This window comes from Barbus barbus, assembly GCF_936440315.1.
Source record: "Barbus barbus genome assembly, chromosome: 22".
Classification (NCBI taxonomy): domain Eukaryota; kingdom Metazoa; phylum Chordata; class Actinopteri; order Cypriniformes; family Cyprinidae; genus Barbus; species Barbus barbus.
In genome coordinates this window covers 27,301,085-27,324,046 of record NC_136750.1, presented here as the reverse complement: position 1 = coordinate 27,324,046, position 22,962 = coordinate 27,301,085, and the positions used below count along the sequence as shown (strand labels likewise).

At 39.3% G+C, this 22,962-nt stretch overlaps 1 protein-coding gene across 1 annotated transcript; it reads left to right on the top strand.

Moving 5' to 3' along the window:
- The first annotated feature begins 11,205 nt into the window (after window positions 1-11,205).
- Window positions 11,206-22,151, top strand: LOC306888297 (palmitoyltransferase ZDHHC7-like). The gene is made up of 8 exons (XM_079446495.1): window positions 11,206-11,382; window positions 12,763-12,839; window positions 17,530-17,823; window positions 17,911-18,035; window positions 18,394-18,490; window positions 18,687-18,768; window positions 19,333-19,463; window positions 20,352-22,151. The coding sequence occupies exons 3-8, from the start codon at window positions 17,536-17,538 to the stop codon at window positions 20,526-20,528; spliced, it is 900 nt and encodes a 299-aa protein (XP_079302621.1). The 5' UTR covers window positions 11,206-11,382; window positions 12,763-12,839; window positions 17,530-17,535; the 3' UTR covers window positions 20,529-22,151.
- The last annotated feature ends 811 nt before the right edge of the window (window positions 22,152-22,962 follow it).

Genomic DNA, 22,962 nt, shown 5'->3' with positions numbered 1-22,962 from the left:
GAGCTGATTTGATCTGCAACTGAGAAAATCATGTAGAACTGGTGGACTATACCTTTAAGTTTTTTGACCTGATCAGCAACCCTGTAAAGAACTTCTTGTAAATCAACTATGGAAAGAATGGCACATTTGACTGTACCAAGCCGTAGAAGCGAAATAAGTGTGTTTACTGGCCCCTTGGGGCACTTAAACATTTGCAAAGGCTTACATATTAATGAGAAACACAGAGCAGAGGAAGGCATACGGTTGCAAGTGTTTACTCAAGCAGCTTCACAGTAGATCAAATATTGAAATGGTACAGAAAACATGCTAATGCACTATAAAGATGGTCTTTGACTGAGGGGTCACCAGCCCAAACCACAGCATGATCTGGACATGCTGTAATCCAGATTACCAGGTTACTCAGGGCCCCTGGATTAACACTATAATGCTCACTAATGCCCCTTTTAATGGAAGTAGCCTTTTCCTCACTCATCTCCTGACCATGTGAAATGGCTTCTTCAGATCAAAGTTTTCAAAAGGGATAGAGCACTTAATCTGAGGCCAGAGGATATCAGCAACCAGCAAATACATTTACATTCATTTACAGTACATTCAACTACATTGACGTTAGTAATGATATGTAAACACATCATTGTTTTTGTCACGTTCCCTCTCGGGACACAAGGAGCGAGGAGACGTAGGAGTTCCAATAATCACATTTATTTGGAGAGACACACACAAGGAGACGAGGAGCTTGGGGAGAGACGAACATCAATGACGTTTCTGACGATAAACCGGACACAGGGGCTAGGAAACACAGGGCTTATAAACACAGGGAAATAAGGAACAGGTGTGGACTAATCAAAACACAGGGCTAGGGACTAATTAAACTAATGAAGACAAACGAGGACAGGAACAGGAAGGCCAAATATGGGCACGGGAGGAGGGGAAACACAAGACAAGGACTGACATTCCGCCCCCCTCCGGAAGGCGTGTCCTCACGCCTAACACCATCCAATGGGGAGGGGGGGTGGGCGCTCTGGAGGCCTCCAGGGCGGTGCCCGTTCCAGGGGCCATGGCGGGTCAGGGGACTCGGGAGGCCATGGCGGGTCAGGAGACTCGGGAGGCCATGGCGGGTCAGGAGACTCGGGAGGCCATGGCGGGTCAGGAGACTCGGGAGGCCATGGCGGATCTGGAGACTCGGGAGGCCAGGGCGGGTCAGGGGACTCGGGAGGCCACGGCCTATTTTTTTCGGGTCGTGTGGCCTTGGCCCTTGGCCCGGCCACACAGGCTGTGACCCTCTTACCCCCCCCAAAAATTTTCTTGGGGAAGCTCCCCCCTGGGAGCCACAGAGGAGCGGACTCTGTCGGGCGCTCTTGCAGCGCGGACTCTGTCGGGCGCTCTTGCAGCGCGGACTCTGTCGGGCGCTCTTGCAGCGCGGACTCTGTCGGGCGCTCTTGCAGCGCGGACTCTGTCGGGCGCTCTTGCAGCGCGGACTCTGTCGGGCGCTCTTGCAGCGCGGACTCTGTCGGGCGCTCTTGCAGCGCGGGGCTGGATGGAACCAGCAGAAATGCAGGAGGGCACGTGCGAGGAGCCGGCACGGGAGGGCACGTGCGTGGAGCCGGCACTGGGGGGCGCTCGGGAAGCGCGGACACTTGGGGGCGCTCGGGAAGCGCGGACACTTGGGGGCGCTCGGGAAGCGCGGACACTTGGGGGCGCTCGGGAAGCGCGGACACTTGGGGGCGCTCGGGAAGCGCGGGGCTGGACGGAACCAGCGGGAACTCAGGAGGGCTGGACGGAACCAGCGGGAACTCAGGAGGGCTGGACGGAACCAGCGGGAACTCAGGAGGGCTGGACGGAACCAGCGGGAACTCAGGAGGGCTGGACGGAACCAGCGGGAACTCAGGAGGGCTGGACGGAACCAGCGGGAACTCAGGAGGGCTGGACGGAACCAGCGGGAACTCAGGAGGGCTGGACGGAACCAGCGGGAACTCAGGAGGGCTGGACGGAACCAGCGGGAACTCAGGAGGGCTGGACGGAACCAGCGGGAACTCAGGAGGGCTGGACGGAACCAGCGGGAACTCAGGAGGGCTGGACGGAACCAGCGGGAACTCAGGAGGGCTGGACGGAACCAGCGGGAACTCAGGAGGGCTGGACGGAACCAGCGGGAACTCAGGAGGGCTGGACGGAACCAGCGGGAACTCAGGAGGGCTGGACGGAACCAGCGGGAACTCAGGAGGGCTGGACGGAACCAGCGGGAACTCAGGAGGGCTGGACGGAACCAGCGGGAACTCAGGAGGGCTGGACGGAACCAGCGGGAACTCAGGAGGGCTGGACGGAACCAGCGGGAACTCAGGAGGGCTGGACGGAACCAGCGGGAACTCAGGAGGGCTGGACGGAACCAGCGGGAACTCAGGAGGGCTGGACGGAACCAGCGGGAACTCAGGAGGGCTGGACGGAACCAGCGGGAACTCAGGAGGGCTGGACGGAACCAGCGGGAACTCAGGAGGGCTGGACGGAACCAGCGGGAACTCAGGAGGGCTGGACGGAACCAGCGGGAACTCAGGAGGGCTGGACGGAACCAGCGGGAACTCAGGAGGGCTGGACGGAACCAGCGGGAACTCAGGAGGGCTGGACGGAACCAGCGGGAACTCAGGAGGGCTGGACGGAACCAGCGGGAACTCAGGAGGGCTGGACGGAACCAGCGGGAACTCAGGAGGGCTGGACGGAACCAGCGGGAACTCAGGAGGGCTGGACGGAACCAGCGGGAACTCAGGAGGGCTGGACGGAACCAGCGGGAACTCAGGAGGGCTGGACGGAACCAGCGGGAACTCAGGAGGGCTGGACGGAACCAGCGGGAACTCAGGAGGGCTGGACGGAACCAGCGGGAACTCAGGAGGGCTGGACGGAACCAGCGGGAACTCAGGAGGGCTGGACGGAACCAGCGGGAACCCAGGAGGGCTGGACGGAACCAGCGGGAACCCAGGAGGGCTGGACGGAACCAGCGGGAACCCAGGAGGGCTGGACGGAACCAGCGGGAACCCAGGAGGGCTGGACGGAACCAGCGGGAACCCAGGAGGGCTGGACGGAACCAGCGGGAACCCAGGAGGGCTGGACGGAACCAGCGGGAACTCAGGAGGGCTGGACGGAACCAGCGGGAACCCAGGAGGGCTGGACGGAACCAGCGGGAACTCAGGAGGGCTGGACGGAACCAGCGGGAACTCAGGAGGGCGCTCTTGAAGCGCCGGGTTGCGCGGGTGCTCTGGGCTGAGGACAGCAGCAGTGCTGGGAAGAGTTGGGTGGCCGGAACATTTGGCAGGGCATGTGGAGGGTCCTGGCGAGCGGTGAGCTGGTGAGGCCGGGTTGTTCTCGGGTTGGGTTGGACGAAGATCAGTTTGACATTCTTCGACTTCGAAATCAATGCCATGTACATTGAGGACATAATTTATCAGCCCGATAAGAGAAAAACTGGACGTGGGGATATCGCAGCTGATGACATCCTTGTCCAACCCAAACCGAAAACACACACCGAGTGAGGCGTCAATCCAGCTCACCTCGTTGGAAAGCTCAAGGAACTCCTCAACATACTCTACCAACTCCCGACCATCCTGCCGCAGACACCAAAGCCTGTCTTCAGCCATAGTGTTGTTGTCGGGTCCGGTCTTCTGTCACGTTCCCTCTCGGGACACAAGGAGCGAGGAGACGTAGGAGTTCCAATAATCACATTTATTTGGAGAGACACACACAAGGAGACGAGGAGCTTGGGGAGAGACGAACATCAATGACGTTTCTGACGATAAACCGGACACAGGGGCTAGGAAACACAGGGCTTATAAACACAGGGAAATAAGGAACAGGTGTGGACTAATCAAAACACAGGGCTAGGGACTAATTAAACTAATGAAGACAAACGAGGACAGGAACAGGAAGGCCAAATATGGGCACGGGAGGAGGGGAAACACAAGACAAGGACTGACAGTTTTCATGTGGTTGAAAACACTCAAAAAATCTGTCCAAAATATGTATTTAAATATATGCTATAATGCATGTTGTGAACAGTAAAGCTCAATGAAATATATATGAAATATATATATTTATTTTCAACATTCATATGCCAAAATATATTTCAAAATGTATTTCGTGGGCAAGAAAATACAATTTCCAATCATCTAGTAGCCTACATTTAGGTTATTTATTATATGTTATGTGTTAGACAACACGTGTTATAAATGGATATATAGATTTTTATCAATTTGGTGTGAACTCCACTCACTCCACTGAGGGGATATTAAAAATCATGGCTGATATGAATTGTAATTAATTTGTTACATGAAAATATCAAGTTGACTGCATTGTGGGAAATGGAAATGAAAAACCAAGCTGCATTGATACCGCATCTCAAATGCAGTAGTTCTTCCGATTATTTCATGCATACAGAAAATCCACATACTATGCACAGAACGTTATGTTAAACATGTCCATAAAGTGCTTCTAAATATTCTGTTCCGTGTTTCTTCCACTAGATATCCACATAGGCTGCAGTGAATATTTAGAGTTCCTTTTAGAGTTTTTGAGTGTGCATTAAAAAGAGATGAGTGTTTTATCAGCTGAATATGAAGAAAAAATAAAACAGCACACCAGCCAGACGAAAAGAACGGTAAAAGGAGTGCTAGTCTTCTTTATTGAATTATTGATGCCGCACTCCAGAGATTCACAGACTGTGTAGTTCCTGGCAGAGTCCTACACGCAATATCTGACCTGGCGTAACCGGAGATTCACATCACCATACTAGTGCCATGTCTGGATGTCTTAATGACAAGCCTCATCATGGCATTTAAACCCAAGGTAAATCTCGTTTGCTTTTTTAATCTATTGTTAACCCTTCTTGTCTGTTTGCACATACCCTTTATTATACCCCCTTATATTCATACTCTAACTTATACTTGAATGTAAATCTCCTGAGGCTCTCACAGATTACCTTGATGCTACCTGCAGTTGCATTATGAACCATGACTTCTCTCCACTGAAAGTGATCGTCTGGACGGGAGACGAAGCATCTGTCAGTGCCAGTTTTAGAACTAATCCGATCTCATCTTTACCCGCAGATAGCTGAGAACTTGAGGTGAGAGTGAAAAGCCTACTCTGCCTCATTCCATACTATCCAATGTTCGTCTTGCAACAAACGGATATGGTTTTATCCTGCGTCATTCCAATCACACGACAAAAGATTTCAAGAACAACCTGTACTTACACTAAAGATGGGGCATATTAATACCTGGATAGTAGGCCTACATACATTAGTAATTTTTGATAAGGTGCCTCCCAGATTTTGCACTTCTTTTGAGAGAGAGAGTTTAGAAAACATATCTAAAGCCCTAAACACACTGCACGATTGTCGGCTGTCCGAGACGAAAGATTGACATCATGAAACAATCGTGGCGAATGAGAAATCACCGCGATTGCGTCACGATGCCAGTCGAAAATCGTGCAGTGTGTTTCGGGCTTGACACTGTGTGTACTAACCAAATGTGATGCAATAAGACTTCAGCAACAAGCAATATGTTTGTCCACACCAGATGCAAAGTGTCCATGATGCCCATTTCCAGCATAACTGTGACTTTTTATCTTACAGTGCAGACATTTTCTTAGTGTAATTTCATTTTTCTGTGTTTATAACTTTTTTTTTCATAATTCTGAAAAAAAGTCAGAATTGCAACTCAGAAATCACACTTTCTTTCTCACAATTCCGACTTTACGTCTTGCAATTTTGACTTTTCCTCTCTGCATTCTGAGTTTACATCTAAATTTTTGTCCCATTACAGAATAAAAAATAAAATTCAGACTTTTTTTAACTATATAGGCTATCCTTTTTTTCTTGCAAAATAGCTAGAAAAAAGTCTTAACTGTGAAATAAAACATTGTTTGATTTTTTATTACTTCATACAAAATAAGCTACAAAATCAATCAAAAATCACAGCCAATCAGAACTGTGTGTGGGCGGAGTCTCTTTGCAAGCACGCTGCACATGCAACTAAATGGATAATCTAATTCATACATATTAAATCATTTCAACATTATTTAAAAAAAAAAAAATAACTGGGTGATGATGCAATCGTTGTTAAGGAATACATTGGTTTGTTTACTCTGAGTTTATAGTCACCGTTCATATTTCCTTTCATTAACGATCTGAGACCTAGTATATTATCCATTGGTGCTTTCAGTGTAACTATAAAGATTATGCAAAACGATATTCAAACTCACATTAGATATGGTTTTAACAATAAATAAAGTACGTAATCAGTACCTGTAAGACTATCATTATCATAAAGACAATCCGGTCCTGTCTCTCGTCGAGTATTGCTGTCACATCGTGTCTAATTAGAGCGTTGTAAATTTTGTTAAGCTTCCAGAAAAAGGGTTTATCTTAATATTCTTCAAGTCAGCAAGAACAATGATATCCTGTATCCACATCTGAAAGTGTTCATTTAGTCATGACAGATATTCTCAGTGTTTCCACGTGTTCTAATGCTGTTGTTTGAAGACTTTGTGGTGAATTAATGCATTATGGGAAATACAGGCCTCTGCCATGTGGGCAATAAAATTAAGGTTTATTAAATACAAAATACACATTTAAATACTAATTTATTTAGCATTTGATATGATAAGTATAGTGAGTTTAATTCATATTGAACTTAGCAACTCTGAATCTAAAATGGTTTTGGTCAATAGTCAGTTAACTGTTCATTTTGGTTTGAAGCACATTTGCTGATAAAAAACTTAATCATGTTTGGTTGTAAAAATCAGTGTACATATTCAACCTAGCAGTTTGAGAGACCATAACAAAAACTGAAATATTAATTCAGAGGGAAACATGATGTGAGTGTCACATTACTCAAGAACTGTCGCTCAAATTATTCACTGCAAAAATGGCAAGCATCTCAATTACATGAGAGAAAAACTACTGGACCTGAATCTTGTGCGCTTTTGTTTGTGCACGTGCGTTCAGTTCTGTGCACAGAGAATTAACTTTGTCCACAGAGGCTGTTTTTGAGAGGTTTACAAAGGCTTTTAAAAAAAATAATTAGCTCTGACTAGTTCTTCTAAAACCCAGGTTTTTCATGCAGAGCGGCTTGTGGCATTAGTGGGATGTTTAATAATTCAGGTTTAGTCAAAGATGTTTTGTGCAGACTGTTACAGCACTGCCACCTGCCAAGCCTGCTGTATCTGAGTCATTATGAGCAGAAGCACTCACTGCTCACTGCTGCTTCAGTTTGGCCAGGTGACAAAATCATTATCACTTCAATGCACTTTGCATACTACAAGCAGCATGAAACAAAAGAATTATCACATGCCGTTAATTTCACACTTCACAAGTTGTCTCAAGATGGTGCCGTGCATGGCAGCCATTGTGCTTGGCTCTCCAGTTGTTTTAGTGTTTTTTATTAGTTTTTCCTGTTTTTTGTTTATCAAACATGATCAGTTTCACCAGGGAAGACTGCTGAACATTCGGCAGAACACACCAAAAAATCTCCAACCGGTTTTCGATTATTCAAATGTTTTGCTGAACATAGCAGTCGGCGGAGCTACAGCGCTGTTTAAGCTTCAGGATGCAGAGACGGGGGAAACAAGCCGGCGCACTCGTGAAGCTCAGACAGCACGGATTTCGAATGCCGTTGCCTAGCATCCATCTGGCTAATCTCTGCTCTCTACCCAACAAAATGGACGAACTCCTTCTGCTTTCCCGGTTAAACAAGGACTTTTCAAACTCTGCTGTTCTGTTCATTCATTCTCGTGAGTCTCTACATTCCTCCGCAAGCGCACGTGAACACAGCTTTACAGAAACTCAGTGATCAGATCACAGACACAGAACAACAACACCCGGACTCTGTTTTAATCATTCTAGGGGACTTTAATAAAGCAAATCTCTCCTGTGAACTGCCAAAATACAAACAGCTTGTTACATGTCCCACCAGGAACAGTGATATACTGGATCACTGTTACATAACAATAAAGGGCGCATATCACTCTGTCCCACGGGCAGCTTTAGGACTCTCTGATCACTGTTTGGTTCATCTTATTCCAACCTACAGGCAGAAACTGGAGTCAGCTAAACCTGTATTAAGGACTGTAAAGAGATGAACTAATGAGACAGAGCGGGTTTTACAAGCCTGTCTCGACCTCACTGATTGAAGTGTTTTTGAAGCTGCTGCAAACAATCTGGACGAGCTCACAGAGACTGTAACATCTTATATCAGTTTCTGTGAGGATATGTGCATTCCTACCAGGACTCATCTAACTTATAACAATGACAAACCATGGTTCACTGCAAAACTCAGACAGCTCCGTCAGGCCAAAGAAGATGCTTACAGGAATGGGGACAGAGTCTTGTATAAACAGGCCAAATACACACTGGAAAAGGAGATCAGAGTTAAAGAGGAATTATTCCGATAAGCTAAGGATCCAGTTCTCTTCCAGTGACACGGCTTCAGAGTGGAAATGTCTGAAAGACATCACCAATTACAAGACACCATCCCCCAGCACTGTGGAGAATCAACAACTGGCAGACAATCTGAATGAGTTCTATTGTAGGTTTGAAAAAACACCATTCACACCTCCTGCAACCCCCCTCTCCCCCACACCTGCACTGCAGATAAGAGAAGATGTGCGCCAGGTCTTCAAAAAGAACAAGAGAAGGAAGGCACCAGGCCCAGACAGTGTGACACCAGTCTGTCTGAAATCCTGTGCTGACCAGCTGGCCCCCATCTTTTTTAAATTATTTAAAATCATTATAAATTAAAGGCTGTACAACAAATACAACCATCATACTTTACCATTTAAATAAGTATTTTAAACATTAAAATGTTATTTTGAATAGAATAGAATAGAATAGAAGTAAATTCCAATACGGGTGATTTATTTTAGATTTTTTTTAGATTCTAATACTGTATTAAAGAAATTACTTTAATATGATGTCTTTTTTAACAAAATCTGTATAAATTAAATAGTGTACAAATAGTATCATCATGTACAAAATACATTATGATTTAAATTGTAATATAATACTATTTCTTACATTACAGTAACAAGATTTCATAGATAATTAGAATAAATTATCTTTTAATTCGTTTTTATTTATTTTTTAGAGTCTAATTACTGTACTAAAATTATTTTAGATGTTTTAATCTAAAGATGTACAACAAATATTCTACCATCATGTGCAAATACTTCACAACTAAAACAAGTATTGTTTATTTATTATTAAAATATTGTTTTTTTACATTACAAAAGAAACAGGCTACTATATTATACAATAAATTCTAATAAGGATCTTTTATTTGAGAGTTTTATAAATTCTAATTAGAATTTACTTTCATATGATGATTAAAAAAAATAGATCAGTAAATAAAAGGATTTATATCATTTATTAATATTTCACTATCTAAACTTAATATCTAATTGTAAATGTATTTATCTAAAATTGTTTATTTGTTATTAAATTATTTACATTACAGTAACAAGACTGTGTAATACATTTATAATAAAACATAATATAATATAATCATCATTCTTTTGATTTTAGGCTGAATTGTGATTTGGACTGGGCTTGGTTTTAGGCTGAATGATGTTCTGGTCAGGTTTCATAAGATTACTGATAGAACCATTATAAACTTTTACATAAATCCCAGAGGGATATTGCTAATATATGGGGTGTGTTTTAGTAGGTGCATGTCTGTGAGCTGGATGAGCTCTGCTCTGATTTGAAATGCACTGAGGATGATGTTGTGTTAAGCCCAGCTGTTGCTCATGCAGACACTGTCAGACAAGGCCTGACTGTTCCTGAGCAGAAGTGCAGTCTGGGAAACGAAGAGAGCTCCTGTCCTGCTCGCACGCTTCAGCCTCTAATCTGCTTTAGCCTCTGCCAGCGCGTGGCTGTTGACTTTTATTTATTTATTTGGTGCGACAGAGCAGAGGATAACTGTTGGGCCACACAGTTTAGGGGTGGAAGAGGAAACGGTTTACCAGGAAACAAATATTAATAGAAGAACACTAGTGATAAGCCTGATGAGGCATTAACAGCACCAAGAGGCTATAAAGGACATGCATCATAATCATACCCATCACCATTACATGAAATCTCGATGAGGTTATGATTCACTGCCATTTAAGATGATCTTCGAAACTCGAATTAAGTCATTATTTAAATTATACATGGGTTATGCTTGTATATATGTTTCTATCAATACAGTGACTTTTAATTTCGACAAATAAAGGGAAGGTGTATGAGATGATATCTGTAGCGCCACCGCGTGCTGAATCAAGTTCATTCACCCATAGGTCTTCGTCTTTTACCAAGTAGGCCTATAACCAGTGTTAACAGTACAGAGAAAGAGGCAAAATGGGAATACTATGTCAAAAGTGTATTTAATTCAAAGTATATATCTAAAAACATGCTTTAAAAAGTTAAAAGCCAAACCAAACAAAACAAAAACTTACATTTGTGACAATATTTGTATATTATCCTACTAATAATTCTTGTAAATTGCTTATGTTCCATGCATAAATGTACATTTGCATTAAAAATGCATTTTAATACAATTAAGCTTTGATAACTGTAAAACTGTAAAGCACCCAATTTTGCACAATTGTCTCAATTTCCAGTCTTTTACTTAAACTTACTTATTTGACATTTCAGTGACTGTGTTCACGACACACGTCAGTTAAGTTCAGCAGTGTTACGTTTGAGATGGATATATAAATGTATGGATTTCACATAAAAAAAAAGGTCAAATGTACTGGAATTCAAATTAGGTGAGAATAATTCAAACAATGTTATATTGCTGCTCCTTTTGACCAATTTAGTCCCATGCAAATCAATGCTGAAATAATAATGAGCCTTTTACTAATTGTTATCCAGTGGCAGACTATGGTATAAAATGTATTACAGAATTGCATATAGTTGAAAATGTCATAAAGTAACATGCATCAGGTGTTGAATCCATGTTATAACACGTTATATTAATTTGGTCCTCTGCACATTTGTCCCCTTTGAGGCCCTTCACTTAGGGTTAAAAAAAATGGTAGAATTGCCACTGAGACGGAAAGTGAGCAGAGAGCACCTCCCTGGAGGTCCTTATTAAATCAGGAGGCTCCCTGTGCGCTGCAGCGCTCCGTATCCGCCGGTAGAGGTCAGCGGCGAGCGGCGTGTTTTCAAGCCCGTCACTCATCGGACAGCAGAAGCAGCAGAAATGATCGCACTGGACCCCGGAAGTGTCTGTGACCCTCATCAGTATTTCTCACCCAAGAAACCGTTTAAACAGCTCGAGAAATGAAATGATCTCTTTATATCTGCCCATCGCTCATCTGAGAATCGCAACTGGCGGATAAAAGCTGATTTCGCAGGCGGTAAGCGAGAGAAAAAGCTCAGTATTTCGATAAAGAGAGTGAATCATGATGATGTTTGTATGGCTGCGATTTAAATGTGTTTTTAATGAGACTGTCAGAATAATTAAAGAGATTATTGCTAATATATTAGTTATAATTAAGGCAGGTTGTAAATATTATAACCAAACGATGAATTAGATGAAGGGTGTGACGGGAGATTAATCTTAAAGAGAAATAAACACATATATCGGTGTGTTATTATGATGGTTGCTATGGGAGTTTACCAAATAAAAACAAGTAATGATAGCAGACAGGCTGATTTTGTGCCTGTTTATTATTTTTAGCTGCCTGGAACAAGTATTGCAAATCAAAACACATTTCCTCATAACAGGCCAGCATCAATTTGTGTATATTGTAACGTTTATGAATGTTTTGGGCTTTTCAAAAACGTGAAACGTGATATCAGGGCGTATTTTTTTATTTAGTTACATCTGACTGAGGGAAACTGGGTTTTTAGCTTTATCTAATCTGTCAAAGAGGTGCTAAGTGAAATTTATCAGATTATCAAACTAACTTTACTCATGAAGGATCATGAAAATGTCATTATGTTGTGATTTACACACCCTTATATGACTTTTTTCCTTAGCTGGGATGAATATTAAGATTTTTCAGTCAATAACAAGTTTGTTCTGATATAAACCTTCATTGCACATTTACTCAAGTGTAGTTATATATGTATGTATATGTCATTTGTGTTGTCTATATTCATTTAACACTGAAGATAAGCGCAACATATATTTCAGGGCCCTTAGTTAAACGCAGTATTTTTCAAATTAGGTAACCTAGGCCCGGTTTCACAGACGGGGCTTAGACTAAACCAGGATTAGTCCATAGTTCAATTAGGATATTTAAGTAATTTTTATAAACATGCTTAGAAAAAAAACATGACTGGTGTGCATCTTGAGACAAAACAAAGGCACTGATATATTTTAAGATCAATCAGTGCAAGTTTATTTCATTTGAAACGGCTAAGATTTAGATTTTAGTCTAGGATCTGTGAAACCGGGGGCTCTAAACAAAACAAATATGTAATTATGTTTGACTTCACCAAGAACACATGTAATTATTTTGCAAGAAATGATCAGAATTAGTTAGTTAAAATATAAATGGACTATTATTCTGTTAAACCATGACATATAGTTGAGCCCGTGTGCTATTTTAGGTTGCAGATATGACTAAAGCTTGTTTAAATATATATATTTAACTGATTATTAGAGATGAAGGCTAATTATGTGTGAGGCTGAAAATAAGGCTTTGTGCATTGCCCCGCTTTCTGACACACTTTAATTTCTTGCCGTAGGTATAATCCCATGATTCTCTGTATGTGTGTGTCGTCTACAGGCTCCAGACTGTGGATGCCTTTGAGTTCAAACCCAACAGGGTTCAAGAGGATGTCATTGTGAAGGACACTCTGCGTGGTGAGTCATTTTGCATCACTTGAACAAACCCCTCACACTAAGTAACAAAAACATTTTAATTTGTCAGGAAAGCAAATATGTGCAGGTGAGCATTTACTGTAAAGAATTTCTCGATTTGTTTTCTGCTTTGGAATGAGTGTGCATTGTCATTTTTGGCACTGACCAGTCACATCTTACTTTTAGGCTGTTTGGCCTTTTGTTTTGTAAGCGATTTGCATCTCAAAAGTATTTATGTAAATTAGATGCTAAGTTTCAGCCCGAGCTGAAGATTGAAACTTCTTCCTTGTTTCTTTAACAAAAGACACCAGATTGGCAGTGAAGTTCCAGTGATACCAGGATAATAAAGGGTTTCCATAGCATTATAAGAGAGCTTCATTTTGAAGGCGACACACTCCCGAGTCTTTTACACACTGAAATTTTAATTACAAAAATATGAGGCTTCTTAGATCTGTTTCTAGTGGTTGGATTTGGGAATTTTAAATATTTAGTGGGTTATTATATTATTTAGATAGAAGCGCATGCTTGATTCAAAGTAAATTTCTGTTCAAAAGTTTGGCGTTCACCAAGGCTGTGATTATTTGAAAAAAAAATACAGCAAAATTGTGAAAAGCAACTATTACAAGAGTTTTCTATTTGAATATATTTTAAAATGTAATTTATTCCGGTGATGCAAAGCGTAATTTTCAGCATCATTACTCCAGTCTTCAGCGTCTCACAATCTTTCAGAAATCATTGTGAAACAAGGTTATTATAGTTAACTTAACTAAATATACTAAATAAACTAAATATACTAGATACTAAAACCATAAAAAACATTTTTGTTGCTTAAAATAAATAAAAAACTAAAAATATAATGTATAAATAAAATATTTTTAAAAAATATGCTCTCTTTTGCCAGAGCAGTATAACTTGATGTACTGAAACAATTTACTTAAACTTTATCTTAAAAAAAAAAAAAAAAAAAATCTAATTCAAAATATTAAATAAGGTTGCTTACCGACTCAAGTTCGAGCCCACCTCAAGTCACTGTGCTATTCTGGTCTATATATATATGGCTCAAGTCTTTCCTTAAATGGAAGTTGATGGCATTTTTGTACCCATTTTTTATTTTGCCATAAAAATGTACATTCAATCATTTGGAAAAGTAATAACTTATCTTTTTTTAAGACACAATTTGAGGTATAATTGAATGTCTGTAGCAACGTAAATATCAATTTATTTATAAGGCACAGCTACCGTTGACCAGTGTGCTGTACAAAGTAAGTAACCACTAACAGAATTAAAACGAAGACAAGGTCACAAATAAAAATGCAAAGCAATACGCCAGATCAAATAAAAACTATTTTAAGCTAGATTTAAACATGGATAGTGTAGGGGCGGTTCTGGTTTGTGTAGGAAGACTATTCCAAAGTCTCGGAGCAGCTACGGCGAACGCTCGAACACCCCTAGACTTGAGTCTGGTTCTAGGAACCACGAAGAGCCTTAAGTTGGCAGACCTAAGCGCTCTTGCAGGTTGGTGGTCTATCAACAGATCCAAGAGGTATGAGACTTAAAAACCAATAAGAGCACTTTAAAATTAATCCTGTAGCGCACACTGAAGGACAGGGGTAATATGCTCACGCTTTCGAGCTTCCGTCAGCCGCATTTTGAACCATCTGAAGGCAGTTTAAGGGGGATTGACTGATCCCCAAATAGAGAGAGTTACAATAATCAAACCTCGTGGTGATAAAAGCATGGATTACTCCTTCAAAATTAGTAAAAGAAACAAAGGCCTTCTTTTTTACCAGGTTCGCAACTGATAGAAGCTTGACTTGGTTGACTTGTCTATCAAGGTTTAAGGCACTGTCCAACACCACACCCAGATTTTTCACTTACTGCTTTACATAAGGTGCCAGAACACCAAGATTTAGATTTGGTATACCGTGTGTATCAGAAGGTGTAAACACCACAATCTCTGTTTTACTCTCATTCAAAATTTAGGGACATCCATGCTTTAATAACCAAGAAGTCGGCGGCCACCGGGTCTAATCCATTCTTATGTTTCAAAGGAAGATATATTTGTATGTCATCTGCGTAACAATGATAACTTGTACCATACTTCTCAAAGATAGATCCGAGGGGAGCATATACAAGGAAAATAACATGGGAGCTAGAGTAGAGCCTTGAGGGACCCCGCAGGTCAAAGGTACTGAGAAACTCCTGTTCGTAAGATAAGACCCAGGGCTCGCAAAATTTCTAAATCCCTGGTAGCCCTTCAGGCAGGTACTCTTCAGATTTTGGTAGCCCGAAAATTAATTTAACTAGCCCAAATAAAATAAAGACCATAAATGTCAATCAAAAACATTTTCAATACACAAATATCAACGAATATCAAGGAAAGAGTTTTATTTTACTATTTATAATCTGCAGAATTCTTAATTTAAGGCCATTTGAAAAATTATTTCTTATACCATTTAACATATTTAAAACTGTCTAAGGCCTTAAAACTCTTCAGTTTAGTTGTATCAAATTTAAGGACCCATGGGAGCAATGTTCCCTCTAATTTTTCTTCTTGCTGAGCAAAACTTTTCTTTATTGGGTGGACATTTCGGGCACCAGAGCAAAAGCATTCTTTATACCAGACCTGTACAGCACGCACACACATAGTGTATAACTTTTAACTTTAATGTGTTATTTATATTTGATTTGACCCTTGATGTAACTAAATGATGAACATTTTAGGTTACCTGATAATTTTTTTTACTGTACAATACACTGCAGTTCAAAAGTTTGGATAAATAAAGTTTTTTAAAGAAGTTTCTTATGCTCATCAAGGCTGTATCTCTTTGATAAAAATACTGAATATTATTTCACAAAATAATATTGTGAAATATTATTGCAATTTAAAATAAATGTTTTCTATTTTAATATACTTTAAAATTTAATTCAATCCTGTGAAGCAAAGCAGTATTTTCAGAGTCACATGATCCTTTAGAAGTCATTCTAATATGCTGATTTTTAATCAATGTTGGAAACAGTTGTACTGCTTTTTTATTTTATTTTTATACTGTATTTTTTGGGACCTGTGATATTTAAAAAAAAAAAAAAGTTCAAAAGAACAGTGTTTAGTCAAAATAGAGATTTTGTTACAATATAAAATTCTTTCTTTTTTAAACATACTTTAAAGAAAGTTCAATAAACTTTATTCAGCAAGGATGTGTTAAATGGATAAAATTGATGATAAAGACTTCTATTGTTAGAAAATATTTCTATTTTGAATAAATGCTGTTCTTTTAAACTTTTTATTAATCAAAGAATCAAAGAAAAAAGTAACACAGGTTCCAAAAAAAATATGAAGCAGCACAACAGTTTCATCACTGATAATAAATCAGCATATTAGACAGATTTCTGAAAGATCATGTGACACTGAAGACTGGAGTAAGGATGCTGAAAATTCAGCTTTGATCACAGGAATAAATGCTATTTTATAGTATAGGTATTAAAATAGGAAACCAATATTAGAAATTGCAATAATATTTCACTATATCAATGCAATGTTTTTTCTGTATGTTTTAAATGAATACAGCCTTGATGAGCAAGAGACTCAAAGTCAAAGTCTCAAAAACAAGGTCAATTATTTATCAGGTTTATAATATAGCCCTAACATAATATATTATCAAAACAAACTATTTAAACTCATAGAATACAAACTGAATCAAAACTTAAGCTGAGATCTGTAAGTTATATATAAAAAAAACGTGAACATATGAATTCTTCTATAGCTGTCTAAACATGGTTATGAAGTACAGTTTGTACAATACTCTTGTGTGTGACTGTACATGTTTCAGAGTTTTGTTATCGTTCTTTGCTCATCCTCCGCTATTTCCAGCACTTAATCAAGCCACTCTTCTTTAATACATGAGGACGTTTTATTTCACATGTCATTGCGTTTGCGTTGTCTCTCGTGTTGAGCGCACTGCAACCATTGAAGTATTGAGTTTCTACAGCGACTCATTTGGTGCACATCGTTCTCTTTCTATGAAACCTGCAAACCGCATTCACTGGTTCTAACTCTGTCGTGACATAAGCTCTATAGCGGTTTGCCCGAGCATTGCTATTCTTTCCCTTTTACTGGCGGCATTCAATCAAATGGCTTCCCAACTCATTTTTGTGTGCGCAAGGCACATTATTTCTTCTGCGCGTCTGCGGTGGAAGAAGAGCGCGGTCAGCTTAGAGGGAACACTGCGTGGGAGCCCTGTATTTAAGGTAGCCAGTCGGGCAGGGCAGTGATACATTTTGGTAGCCCAACTGGAAAACACAATAGCCCCGGGACGTCGGGCTAGCGATTTTGCGAGCTAAAATCTACTTTATTGCATTGAAGGATATACATTTTATCAGTTCATGCATTCCATGGGTTGTATAGCCTTGGTGTTGCTACAGTGTAAAAATAAACTAAGATAATTGGAGTACGTTTTACAAGAAAAGATTTCAGTTCTTCTACTTCAAAATAGTTTAATATGTTACTTGCAATTTGTAATTGTGAGATTTACTAGCAATGTCAAAAAATGCACATGTTGTGCTTGCCAATGCTTCTCCTTTATCTATACAGCAGCATTATAGACAAGCAAGTGAAACAGTGTTATGTCTGGCTGGAATGGCGATCCAATGGGAGTCTTGCTCCTCCTACTCACCAATCTTCCTCTCTTTGCAGGTGAGAATGCAGTCTTCAGGACACCGGTTGAGGGATGTGGAGCAGCACCAGCCCCTGCTCAGCGGAGGGGAGGAGGAGGTGGCAGCCAGCCGCGTCTGGTTCATTCAGGACAGCTGCGGGATGGTGTGCGCCGTCATTACCTGGTTTCTGGTTATGTACGCCGAATTTGTGGTGAACTTTGTCATGCTGCTCCCTTCCAAAAGCTTCTGCTACTCTCTCATCAATGGCGTGGTGTTTAACTTCCTGGCCATGCTGGCGCTGACATCGCACTTGCGAACCATGCTGACGGATCCGGTAAGAAAGGGCTGTTATTTTAATTAAATGCGGTAATTAACATTTTATGATGGGTGTTATTGATGTGAGGTGTGCCGTGTTTATCAGGGAGCTGTTCCCAAAGGTAACGCCACTAAAGAATACATGGAGAGTCTGCAGCTGAAGCCAGGAGAGGTCATCTACAAGTGTCCAAAATGCTGCAGCATTAAACCAGAGAGGGCACACCATTGCAGGTATCTGATATATCGCAAAGCTTTTGCTAACAGTATTTTATCTGTACATGGTCACATTCTACTGTGCACATTTGTGGCATTTTTTTCCCCCTCTTAAAATGTCAGACCAGGTTCTAGCACCGAAACCAGATAATACATGTCAATTTTGCACCCTCTTTTTGAGACTTTTTACAGTATTTGGGAGACTGCAATCATTTTTTAGGATTGTTTGAATACTAGGAAGTTTTTTTTTTTTTGCCTTGCATATCCCCTTTAAATCAAGCCATTTATATTTAAAGGCAAAGCATCTGTGACTTCTAGACGTTTCTCGTCTTGTTTTATAACTGCCATTGTCTTTTCTCCTGTTTGTTTGTTGTAGTATCTGTAAGAGATGCATCAGGAAGATGGATCATCACTGTCCTTGGGTCAACAACTGTGTGGGCGAGAACAATCAGCGATTCTTTGTCCTCTTCACTGTGAGTGTGTCTGATGCTGCTGTTTCTTCTTCATATTGCTTTATTGTTCTTAATCAGTGACCTTTACTCTGATAAATGTTACAGGCATCAGTGTACAACAATATTTAGAGGTTTTCATCATAAGGAATCAACATTTTAAAGCATTTCACATAATTTTGAACAATATTTAACTTCAGTGTGTTTTTCTTCTTCCCAGATGTACATTGCCTCCATTTCATTGCATGCACTGTGTCTCAGCGGTTTCCACTTCTTCACCTGTGTCAGAGTCCAGTGGAATGGTGGGTAATAGACATTTGAGATTGTCAATCCATTACTGGAGGACAGATGATATCATGTCATAAGAGGTCAAGTGCAAGACTTTGACATTCAGTGTGCTGTGTCATTGTAGGCTTCTTTTGCTCTGACAAGCCACTTTAAGAAAACACTTTGTGATCATTTTTGCTTACTATATGCTGTCTATAATATTACAGTTTAGAATTTATTGTTTCTAAATCTTATTTTCCTTACAGTTATTTACAATAAATGTATTCATAATTAAATTAATAACAGAATAAATAAATATTTATTTATTTTTTCAAATCTTTGCCACCAAGAATGTATATTAGGCTTTTTTTCTAATTGGCCTTTTATTTGCATGTACAGTATCTACCGCATGTAGTTGTTTTTTAATTGCATGTCACTAAGAATGTATTTGATACTTTAAGTTTTTTTTCTTCATTTTCTTTCCACTAGAATAAAATACTGTTTTTTTTTTTTTTGTAATCTGTACTACTGTTCTTTTACTTGAGAATTTGATGTCCAGCATTGGTTTTGACCAGTGTTTGTTCTCCTCTGTTCTGTAGAGTGTAGTGATTTCTCTCCACCTGTGGCGGTGATGCTGCTGATTTTCCTGTGTCTGGAAGCACTGCTGTTTCTCACCTTCACTGCTGTCATGTTCGGCACTCAGCTTCACTCCATCTGTAACGATGAGACGGTAAGTCGACTTCCACAAACCTCCAGAAGTCCTCTGACCTGGTTACTACCATTACTTCTGGTGGAACTGAACTTTGACAGCCATGGTTGTTTTATTATTTAGTGCAATGTATTATACAACCCTGCAGAATTATTTATATTAATATAGTAAATATGTGACCCTGGACCACAAAACAAGTCTTAAGTCGCTGGGGTATATTTGTAGCAATAGCCAAAAATACATTGTATGGGTCAAAATTATTGATTTTCTTTTATGTCAAAAATCATTAGGATATTAAGTAAAGATCATGTTCCATGAAGATATTTTGTAAATTTTCTACTGTAAATATATCAAAACGTCATTTTTGATTAGTAATATGCATAGCTAAGAACTTAATTTGAACAACTTTAAAGGCGATTTTCTCAATATTTAGATTTTTTTGCACCCTCAGATTCCAGATTTTAAAATAGTTGTATCTCGGCCAAATATTGTACAAACCATTCATCAGTGGAAAGCTTATTTATTCAGAATATATATATACACACACACACACACATAAATATAAAATATTTGTTTACTTATTATATTAATCATATAAATAAAAATTACCTATATTTTATGTATAATAAAGCAGTAAAACGATTTTTTCATTTTATGCTACATTTCTCAGATCTACAGTTCAAATTCACTGAAGTTCAAAATTATTTATGCTAATATGTATATATTAAAATATTATATTTGTTATTATAAATCATAAAAATACAAAGGATTTATGTAAAATAAAGCAGTAAAAGTAAGATTTTCACTTTAGGCTACATTATTTCAGTTAAATTTCTCTGCTTTTGAGTTCTGTAACAACGCTCTGACTGTACTAGCCTTAGCTATACATTTCTCGCTTGACCCGCACAGGAAATCGAGCGACTAAAGAACGAGAAGCCCACGTGGGAGCGGCAGGTGCGATGGGAGGGGATGAAGGCTGTTTTCGGCGGGCCGCCCTCTCTGCTCTGGTTCAACCCTTTTGCTGGACTCCGCCTTCAGGTTCTGATGGTTCGCGCCCGGAAGAACGGGGCCGAGTTCTCAGTCTGAGTGAAGAATGCTGTCTATAAGGCACTGCCGTCTGCCTTCATGCCTATTATCCCCCTCACATAGGACATATGACTCCTTCCTTTAATGCTGAAGCAGGTTTGGAGGTACTACGGTGAAAACCTGTTAAATAACTGATGTCGCTCCTGGAACAATGAGGCTACGTCTCGATACAGCCTGTCTGTGTCCACACATTAATACCTCGGATGGCGGATCATACTTAAGCTCATATTGTCTTCATGAACATTCACACTCATGGGTTTTGATTTGTTTTCATTTGTTCAGAAATTTACGGAACATTTGAAGGGTTGATATCCGTTATCCAGCCTGAAGTAATTGCATCTAGACCTACCATGCGGCAAAAATAATGGTTGCAATAGTTGTTTAAGGAAATAGATCATAAACCAAATGGAATGTGTTTTGTATATATAATGTGAATCTCACAAAAACTGTCAGGAAATGCCCATGTGGTCATATATCACCTCAAAATCTTTTACATCAAACTTTTTTTACATTGAAAGTAAATATTTTATTTGCATTATTGTATTGCAAAAATATATAATCTGTTATTTAAAATGTTAAGTATTTATACATGATTTTTTTGTATTGAATATAATTTATGCTAATTAGAATTTCTTTATTATACAAATGACAGTGAGATTTGTTTCACACTACAGTAATGAGAATTTGTTTAGTTGCTTGATGCACAAAAATCTTAATTGCAGATAAAATGAGCTTTTTCTTTGTGAAATATAATAATAAAAAAAATATATATTTTGATTTTAGAGGAACCGGGCATTTCCTTGTGAGATTCACTTTCTTAGGTGTTAAGAGCTTGCGGCTGCTTTAGTCACCTTGTCTTTAGCACATACCCTAAACGATAAAGTCATTTTAAAATAGTCTCATCTTCATGTATTGTAGAGATAATAATAGCCTCATTCTGTAGTCTTGAGATGAACGCCGATCCCACAAAGAACTTGAATGGACGGCGTGACTATATATAATTCTCACATTGACCTTAAGCTGCTCTGTGAGATAAATAAAGACAAATCACATTATGGCATACATAATTAAAGTACATCCTCTGTGCACATGAGGCCCACGGCTGAGCCAGGAACTCTAATTAATGTGTAGATTACAATTTTAACACACAGCAGTAAATGAGCTGACGTGGATGAGTGCCATCCATGTGATGAGACTTGGCGAGCTCGTCAGTTTGCTGCACAATTCAATGAGTCTGACTATCACTTTGTATTTTATACTGTGTTTCTCGTTGCATTGTCGTCTTCACTTTTATCAGATTGCTTTTACCTTTAGCTTAGAGTATCGTTTCATGGTGACCACTAAGTTTTCCCGGTGGAAAATATTTTCATCATATAAAGCTGGAACTTGTTTGGCAGGGTCGAGACGATGTGTGTGTTGCTTTGTCTTTCGAGGGAACCTCACAAAATCTGTCAAAAACAACTTTGTCATATTTGACCCCCAAACTGAATGATAAAAAACAAGAAATTGTATTTTGCATAAAGACAATCAGGCCCTTTCCCACAAATTCTCATTAATATAATATAAATTATGTGCTTATTTATATACAAGTACAAATAAAAAAAATTATAATTGGTGCAGCTCAAAAAATTAGGTGAAAATTAGTTTAAAAATTACTAAAAAATTTTTTTTTTTACTATTTCAAAAAGTGAAACTTTCATATATTCATTACATGTAAAGTTTTAAATTTGATGATTAGAGCTTACTGCTCATGAAAGTCAAAATCCCAGTCTCTCAAAATATTAGTATATAAATATATATATCACTTTTAAATAATAAAATCTATATAGAATATTGCAATATTAAAATAAAATAATAAAAACAAATTACGTCTTGGTATTTTAATTTACTCCCATTAATTTTTGCTGCTTCATTTTAAAAAATCAGTTATCAAAGATAAAAATCATCATCAATCACTTCTGATGTTCCTAAATATAGACTTAATTTTCTTTATGTAATATATAATTAACTTTTTTTTCTTTTGATTTTGGTGTCCTGGATATGTTTTTGACTGGCTTTGCGAGATTCACCTTGCTGGATGATTAGAAGATTAGTTATTTTTACTTTAAAAAAATATATAAAAATTAAATAAATAAATGATGGCAGTTCATGAGAATTATATCACAGCACTAAAAGGCCAGTTTGAATTGGTCTAGATGGATTTTAAGAGGCTTAGAAAACCACTCCATTTACCAAGCAGAACAGATGCATATGTGTATTAATGCTCTTGGATATTATGTTTACAATATTTGAATATGTATTGTGCTTTGGTTCTAGTATCACAGCCATTCAAGAAGTCCCATGTAAAAGATGAAGCCAACTGTGTTTGAACAAAAAAGATCAGAGATAAATGAATTTAAAAATGTGATCCAGTTTGACATTTGATTCTTCGATA

Coding starts and splice junctions, on each gene's coding strand:
- LOC306888297 (XM_079446495.1), top strand. CDS start 17,536: ATGCAGTCTTCAGGACACCGGTTGAGGGATGTGGAGCAGCACCAGCCC. Junction 17,824..17,910: donor GAACCATGCTGACGGATCCG/GTAAGAAAGGGC, acceptor CGTGTTTATCAG/GGAGCTGTTCCCAAAGGTAA. Junction 18,036..18,393: donor GAGAGGGCACACCATTGCAG/GTATCTGATATA, acceptor TGTTTGTTGTAG/TATCTGTAAGAGATGCATCA.